At 35.1% G+C, this 8,824-nt stretch overlaps 2 protein-coding genes across 7 annotated transcripts in view; both read right to left on the reverse strand.

The window, feature by feature from the left end:
* Positions 1–8,824, reverse strand: part of LOC107045088 (zinc finger CCCH domain-containing protein 10) — a 103,080-nt gene that overhangs the window by 14,381 nt on the left and 79,875 nt on the right. The window contains exon 1 of one of the 6 annotated variants that reach the window (XM_015267221.1): positions 4,374–4,795. The exons of the other annotated variants lie outside the window; for them this stretch is intronic. The gene's annotated coding sequence lies outside the window, so the exon portion shown is untranslated. Of the gene's footprint in view, positions 1–4,373; positions 4,796–8,824 lie in introns of those variants that run through there. 6 annotated transcript variants of the gene reach the window in all.
* LOC107045087 (sarcolemmal membrane-associated protein) lies at positions 99–4,379 on the reverse strand. Its single transcript, XM_015267219.1, has one exon. The coding sequence runs from the start codon at positions 3,850–3,852 to the stop codon at positions 1,396–1,398; it is 2,457 nt and encodes an 818-aa protein (XP_015122705.1). The 5' UTR covers positions 3,853–4,379; the 3' UTR covers positions 99–1,395.

An 8,824-nucleotide genomic window follows, 5' to 3' on the forward strand; every position in this document is an offset into this window, starting at 1 on the left:
GCGGTCATCCGAACTTGGTATTTATCCTGACAAACCAGAGAAATTAAAATAAGTACTACAATAATCTTGCAAGGGAAATGATGAACATGAAAAATTGATTGAACCGTTGCTTTATACTTTTATTCAGTTTTTATTTTCCGTTATTTTTGTATCCATAATGACTGTGGCACACGAGTATATTATATCAACAATGGTATTTACATGAATTCTCTATAGTAATACAATTTATGATTTTTTTTCGATTTCACGAAGGTTTTTGACACTTGGAAAGTGAGATATTCTCTCCAACTTTTCATTCCTTATTAGTAGTCCCTTTTTCATTCCACCTTTGTGGATGTAGAATAAAAAAGGCAATGCACGGCAACAAGTTGATAAATACATTGATCTCGAAAAAAAGGCACTCTATGTAAACGAATCAATTTTGAAGAAAATACGATAATTCGTGATTCCATATTTTTCTATTCTCGTGTATTAATTTCCTATTCAATTTATTTCATTTTTATATTTTTGGATTAACATTTTTTGTTCCGTATAAAAAAGAAGCGATGGAAAAACAATGAAAAAAGAAATACCATAGGCCGTTGCAAGTTTATGCGATTGGTCGTTGAATAAAAGCTAAAAATTTTAGAATTAATTCAATTTTCAATCGTAATGACGATTTCTCTATTTTCGAATATTAAGTGAATGGCAGAGTAACAAAATGGTCTTTTTCAACAGTAAAAAAATTATAAATCCAACCGGCAGATCTTATCGAACTTAAACATTTTGTTACTTTTCTTCTGTAATTTTCAATAGATTAATTGTTACCTAAACATATCGAAAAACATATGAATATCATTAAAAATCAATCAATCGAACTTTAACCTTGGATGGAAAATTAAATTCATCTAGTATTTGTAATATTACAGAACGACACGAGTATACACATACGCAATTGGCCATTTTGTAATATAGAATAAATAAAAACAAACTGACATCCAACAGTTGTGCACCCATGAACATGAAAGTCTATCGTATTAAAAGCTCTTCATCGTTCAAATGAAATAACTTGTTATAAGAAAAATAATAGATATATAATTGAACATTGGCAGCTCATTGAGTTTTTGTAGCAACCGTCATATTATCTACTCTCGATTGCGCTATTCTTTTCAAATTCTAAGAACTTGTCCACCAAACAAATCCATCATTTTAATGTCCCGATTTACAATATATAGTAATGGTATTATATACAATTTACAATCACACTTCAAATCGTCTACATTTTTCTCTTCGTTTAAGACAAAAAGGAAAACACTAATCTCATTATTTCAAATCCATAATAAAACCTGGATCGATATTTATCCCTTCGAACGACTTTACTCGTTATTTACATTCGTAATCTAAATAGTTCTTCCATTAAAACATCTTCTCGAGTAACATCCAACCGAAAGCAATGGCAATTGGTGCAAAGTATTGAATTGGCACACTGTAGCTTGCACTTAATAAATCACCACAATGTGTTGTGAACGTATTCAACTGCTTTGTCAGTGCTGATTTCTCCATGTTGCAGACATTGAATTTTTCTTTGAGAATAACAAGCTCCTCATTGACCTCCTGCAGCCTCGAGTTTTCGTTCTTGACACGGTAGTAAAGTTGTTTGAGTTTTTCGATCACTTGTTCGTTTGGCTCTCGAATCAACCAGTCTCGCAGTTCATTCAACTCGCAATTAACAAGGTGCTGAGCTTCCAAGTCGTCATCACCTTTTAGAGACTCTAGTGTTGCAATGAATGTTTGAAGAATATGAGCTCGATTATGATTACACTGAGAAAAGCTCTCACTCTTGGTCAAAGGTTTTAGTGTCTTGACATAATCACCCTCGAGATGCTCACCCTCCTGCTCATCAAGTTCCAGGTCATTTTCTTTCTCCTCGAGATCATCTCCTTTCTCCTCCTCCTTCCCATCTATAGCAGTTGTTGAGGATATAGATGCATTTGGAGAGTCCGCAGAGTCTGATGAATCATCACCCTGAACCACATTTTCCTCCTCAGGGTCGTAATGTACCTCCAGCTGATCTCCATTAAGATCAGTTGCAAATCGAACTTCCAATGTGTTAACGTCTCGAGTGATTTTCTCCTCCACTGGTTTTATTTCCGTGACAGATTTTTCACCAAACTCCTCGTCTATTAAACTACAAGTGTCGTCACTAGCGATGCTACTTGTGTCCTCACACGTTGCACAGTTCGCTTCATTCTCTACTTGGTTTCCATCAAAATTTGTTTTACCGTTGACTAATGTTCGCCTTGAGTGTGGGGGCAAAATGTAGTCGGCATCATTTTGGTTTTCATTGGTTGATTCTTCTGCTTCACTCTTTTCATATAAAATAGAGGAATTGGTGATTTTTTCGGTAGAATCAATTTCTTGTAGTTTGTTTTGATTGTCCTCACTCACAGCAAGATTTTCAAGATCATCAATATTCTCTGAATCAGCAATCATTTCATTCAAGATATCCAGAATTGTATTAATTGCTTCAATTGGATTCAGCCCGTCTTTCGAATCTTCGGATAATTTTGAATTCATATCCTGGAGAGTTTGCATGTAATTTCGAAGGCTAGTTATTTCCTTGTGAATTTTCACAGAGTCTGAACGATTCTCATTCAGCTTCTGCCGAAGGAAATGACCAATTTTTGATTGACGCATCACCTTCTCCATCAGATGTTGCTTTTCCTGTGCGGTTGAAAGAACAATTTCTGTTGAGGTTTGTTCTTTCTCAGCCAGCTTCGCCTCCAATTGCGCGAGATTCTTCTGCGCTGTGGTGTACTTTGAGGCCAATTCCTGCAACTCCATTTGCGAATGTTTTGAAATTTCATGGAGACTTTGGCATTCATCTTCGGTTTCATTAAGACGACTCTCGAGAGCCATTAATTTCTGCGTCACTTCTAATTTTTCCTGATGAACTTTTTGCAGAGCTTCCTTGGCAGCAATTTGGTACTGAGATTTTTGCTCCTCGAGCTTAATAAGTTCGGTTCTTATTTTCTCCTCAGTGAAGTTCTTAGAGTAAGCACAGAGTTGGCTTTCGATAGTTTTCACATGCGTCAGTAATCGGTCCTCGTCAATCAAGGCCTTCCAAGATTGTGTTGCTGCTTTTCTCGTGTTTTCCACCAATTTCTGTAGATAGCCCAGTTTCGAATGAAGTACCTGTTCACGTCTACTAGCCTCCTGGACGTATTGATTTAATTTGTAGAGGTCCTCCAGGGTAACATCTCCAGCTGCACTGCTACCATACGTAGTTCTAGAAGCCTTTGCCTCTTTTCCATCAGGCAAAAAAAGCTTAAGGGTGGCTATTATACATCCGTGTGTCACTTTTCTCGTACTCTCCATAACATCCACACCAAATTGGACAATGTCACCTGAGCAAACTTCGGTGGCTTTAGATTGTAAACCAGTGGAACTGAGACGTTGATTATTAACAAAAGTCCCATTGCTACTTCGAGTGTCTTGCAAATAAAATTTTCCAGCGTTGTACCATAGTAATGCATGATTACGCGATAAGACTTTGCAATCAAAGATTGCATTGTCTGATGCTGCACGTGTACGTGCCACTGATCTGCCGATTTTCACAGGTAAATCGAGAACAAGTGTCCTGTCCTCAAATGCATGAGAATTATCACGGCATATTAGCACACCTTTGGCGCTCATCTTGTTAGTTTCACTCTCTGCACTCATGTTGTTATTATTTTGATTCGTGAAATTGACATTCTGCACCCAACCACTACTTGCCACAACCATAGCCACGGGAATTTTTTCCGCTTTTATTAAATAATTGTCTTGATATTCCTTATTAGCAGGAAAAGTTTGTGGTGTCACAAAGTCCATATGTAGCAAGCGGGCAAATTGCCCAAAAAATTAACTAATACACTTGATATTTAACTACTTGACCTTAATTCTTTTTTTTTTAATCGTCACTTTTATTATTATTATTACTATTATTATTATTATTGTTGTTGTTATTATTATTATTTCACTTTTTTCACATCCGAGTATCACGATTACCCAAGGCAACGTGAGGGAAAGACAACGTCAACAGGAATTGGGTGATAGGTCACATGTTCGTGTGATGATAGCGATGGAATTTCCTTTTTCAATGGAGTTTTAGTTATCACAGATGAACTGAGGTGAATTGGGAGTGCATCAACGCATAATCTTTTTTTTAGGAGTCGACTTCCGGGTTGCGTTGGATGATCTTCTATTTTCTTCGAAACTGTTTCCAACTACCCGAATATAACCCTTTACTCTCAATTTTTTTTTAGGCCGGGAGATGTGTGTTGATTGAATGTAAATTTATGATAAGTTTTTCAAAGTATTTATAATCGGAGTTTTTTTTTCAGTGAGCATACCAGGCATGATGGGCAGTTGTTTCGAGGATTGGGGGGTGACTTCAGATGTGAGCTTCAATCAGATCACCGAGAGAAATTTTGCCACACATTACTTATGCCACTCTCTTTCACTCTTTCAGTTCGAAATTCACGCACAGACAACACCACCGATCTTTGTCTCTCACCGTGGAAATGACACAATGGCCAGTCTCTATATACAAAATATCATCCGTTAATGTGTTTTTTCTTTTTATTAGGTTTTCTTTTGGGTGCCTCTATTGGCATTGGAATACAACAGTGCAGACTGCTCCTCGATCAAATGACTTTTTTCTTCCTGTCTCCCTCTCACTCACTTGTTTTTTCCTCGATGTGACTTGGTTTCTGCTTCTTTTTATGATGGTTGGAATTCTGCTTTAAGCACTGCAACCGTGTGTACATTTCAGTTTCACTGTTCCAACTTGTTAGCAAGCTGTGCGGTCAACAAGTTCCGCGTTCCACCCGATAACTATCGATCCATAGCGAACAGAACCGAACAGAGGCGTGGAAATCTTTTTTTTTTCTATTAAATATGGGATTTTGGTTGAATTAGTGCCACCCGGCCGCAAGCGGCCGGGCTGTTGATGCCCCTTTCATTATGCCCTTTTTCCTGTCAGATTCAATATTCCTTTTTTTAATTCATTGTTCATAATCATTCTAATTGCAGAAAACAACGCAACCGGTGGAAATAATATGTCCCAATCTATTAGCTTTCAATTTTGTTAATTTTTCGGATTGCAATAAATGACTTGCTCATATGTGCTAATTGCTATGAGTAAACTGAATAAAAGTTCGATCATAATTATAATCCACTTTCTTCTCGAACGTAAGCCAGAGAGTAGATTTCTGGTAAACACTCTTATAAATTTTTATAATTAGTTCACTCGTTAATCCAATTAATCCGTTGATCATATCATCAATATAATTCCACGCTTAAAATATCATCATCTAATATTTTCAGCACCAAATTAAAAATAAAAAGTTTAAATAATTGCTTGACTGCTGCTCTATCCTTTTTTGAGAATCTGAAATTCATATTAATGATTCAGATAATATTACATAATTATCATCATTTTTATTATTTGCAGTTATGGAATATTGAATGAAAGTTTTTTTGTTTAATCATATCAGAAATTTTTAATTTAAATATTGTTACTATTTGTTCAAAGTGAAACAATCGATTATCATTTTCACTATGTTGCATTCAGATTCTTCTATACTTAAGGTAAAAAATATCAGAATCTCTCATAATTCTCACTATTGATTCTAATTAAATTTGAAGGAAACCCCAGCAAACACACCATTGAGGAAGTTGAATCATTCTATTTTCCTGTGGCCTAAATGATTTGGGCAATTATAATTTGCATGTTTATCAATCGAAAATACAGAGTGATTTGGTACACAATATTCATCGTTTAAATGAGAATTCAAGTAACTTGAAAAGTTCCCCGCTTCACATGCTGGTTAAAAGTGTTGAATTTCATTAAATTTACATTAAAATTTGAAATTTCACGACTTTTTCCTCTCAAACTGAAGTAAATGTCTCTCGCCTGAAAATTACTACGATACTGTTCATGACATTTAAATTTTTTTTCCAACACTATTATTAGGGGAGGTGGGGGTAAAATGGACAGTGAGGGCAAAATGGACACCCTCGAAATTTTTTATGTTTCTCGATTTCTTTGTTTGTTTTTTTATCATTTGAGCACCAAAGATTCAAAATGTGGATATTTGACGAGATCATATGTACAGATGGTGCCTGATATTTAAAAAATTGAAGGGGGGGGGGGGACAATGTGAAAAAAGGTCGACTCGGGTTGATTTACGGGGCAAAATCAATTATGGTAATCATTTCTCTGATTTTTTGTATACCATCATATATCAATATTTGCTAAACAAGTACCTAACTGCTACAAAAACTTTCAAATTTCACCGCGGTCTCAAAAAAATCAAATTGCCGTATTTTTGGCAGTGTTCATTTTGCCCCTACAGCTACCCCTTCTAGAAATAATTCCATGAATAGGTCTTATTGTTTTTTTGTGTTATGTTATGGATCATTAGAAAGCCAAGGTATTTTCCTTGGAGTAGAGTTTTTCCTTAAGGTGTCCATTTTGCCCCCACCTCCCCTACTACTTACTCATAATAATTATTAAGGAACATTTTTCAAATCTTTAAAAAAAAATAGAAAGTCGACTGTTATGAGTATGGTCGGAAAATTGCGATTTTCGAAGATCACTTTTTTTGCTTCCGAATGGAAGCTTTGCAATCATGATTTTTTTCGATTTCTGAATTTTGGGTGGAAATGCCTAGAAATATCATGAAACATGAAGAAATGATGTTTTTAAAAAATGTCTGTATATGAGTAGGTATATGTGTGCACATGTGTGTTCGTATGTCCAGAAGTGTCCCCATAACTCGAGAATTATTGAGACAAACATGCTGATTTTCTGGCTGCTAATTGGTACTACTGAGACTCAAATTTATGCTAAATTTCAGCTCGATCGGTTGAGCGGTTCCTGAGATATAGCGATTCTTCGAAAATAGTTTTTTGCCGATATCACCTGGACTGATTGGATTCTTTTTTCAAAATACTCGTCACGATGATACCTATTTAATTGGATTGAAAAAAGACCATTAGTCCCTGAGCAATGTAGTTTTATTCTCGTTTTTTCATTTTTTCCTTGAAATTGCTTGTTCACACGAAAACTTGAAAAATAATCGAGATAGAAACTTGAAACTTAGTATGATTTTAGGTTTCCTGGTAAAAAACTTTGGGATGCTGAATGAACGAAATCTTGTGGTCAATATCTCAAAAACTATTTGTCCGATTTCATTTTTTTTTCCAAATGTGCGTTTTCATGCCATTTATCTAGATCCATTGAAATATGGGTACCATCCCATTGAAATTTTTCGAGATATCGTCTTTTTTGTATTTTTTGCTTGGAGTTCACTTTTGCGCACCATAACATGGGTAAAAGTCAGGGAAACATTTTAAAACTTTGGTTTCTAGTTAGGACTGTCAAGAAACATTCTTATATCAAATTTTAGGTCTATGCATTTGATAGTTCTTGAGATGAAATAATTCACCCGAAATTTTTGAGAAAAAAAAATTCTATATTTCAACGTCCATTTTCACAGCAGGATTATTGAGGTAGCCATATAACATGAATATTGTTGCATGAAATTGCAAATTTATTTTATAGAAATAGGGGAAAATGAGTGCGATTGGCCTTAATATTTTCAAAAAATGGGAATCCGTATGCCTTCTTTTTTTGAAAACATACATTGGGATCCATTCGGAAGCCTACTACCAATGGAATTTGATAGAAATGAAAATAGGAGAAATATACGTGGAGAGTAGCAGTCATATATAATCTATCAAATGGCTTCTGTCACACTGCCTGTTTATTTAACTACTTCAATAATAATATATTTGTCACTCTAAAAATAATCGTTTCTGAATTGTAACGAATTTTTCCCCTTTCAGAATTTCACCAAAATTTAATTGGATGCCTAAAAATATTCTTTTGAAAGTTTGAGCCATTTGCATTATTCATTCCTAAGAATGTCGAAAAAAAAGCAATTATTTGCAGAATTTCGTTCGAAAAACGCTGATTATCCATGCTTTATTTTCGAACTTTTCCTAGCCAATTCGATGAAAAAATTGGGCCATTGAAAATCTGTAAATAAAAAGTATTTCGACGTTTGTATTTTATGGATAAAATTTAAAATTCGTTGATTTTGGGATATACCTAAGGCTTGGTTTCATTAAACATAACCTCGAAAAAAAAATGACTTGGAAAAACAGGAGATTAATTGTGTTGATTCCACCCTTGGCATTCAAGTGAATCTAATTATCAATCACTCCAATTAGTTTGTCAGTTCATAGCACTTATCACTGACAAATAACTTCTGATTCAACTGATTATAATCAAATACATGTGTAGGAAACATGCCCTGATGTACTTTATGCTTGCACGGTGTTTGTTTCTCATCTGGGGCTAGAAGTCCGCTTTTAAATTTGCGCGCATTTTCTTGAAACATTGAGGTATCGTCTTTTACACTGCCATCTTGCGGTATTTCTCTGCACCTTGTACAAAAATCGTAGCGGTGGCGCATGGACTACGATGGAGCGTACGGAACTGTTGGCATGATAGGGCCCGAGCATAAATTTGTCGAAAACCGGAAAGGGGTTCTCAATACGGTAGCTCCTCGCATTGTGTAATAATTGTCAGGAATGTAAAATCGAACATATTATAATCAATAGTATAATGAATGCACAATCTAATGATCTAAAAGTCTTTTCCTGTTTCTCGACATATTTATTATTGACACGTAGGTAAAAAAATTCATAGAAAATCCCAGCGCTGTCGCTGGAAAACTCTATAGTTTTCCAGTGATTCTATTGAATAATTGTGCAGATTTTGTTTTTTTTT

The sequence above is a fragment of the Diachasma alloeum genome, unplaced genomic scaffold (assembly GCF_001412515.2).
Source record: "Diachasma alloeum isolate Michigan unplaced genomic scaffold, Dall2.0 Dall_scaffold_00873, whole genome shotgun sequence".
Classification (NCBI taxonomy): domain Eukaryota; kingdom Metazoa; phylum Arthropoda; class Insecta; order Hymenoptera; family Braconidae; genus Diachasma; species Diachasma alloeum.

Bases quoted from the DNA above. Each gene is read 5' to 3' on its own strand.
- LOC107045087 (XM_015267219.1), bottom strand. From the start codon at position 3,852: ATGGACTTTGTGACACCACAAACTTTTCCTGCTAATAAGGAATATCAA.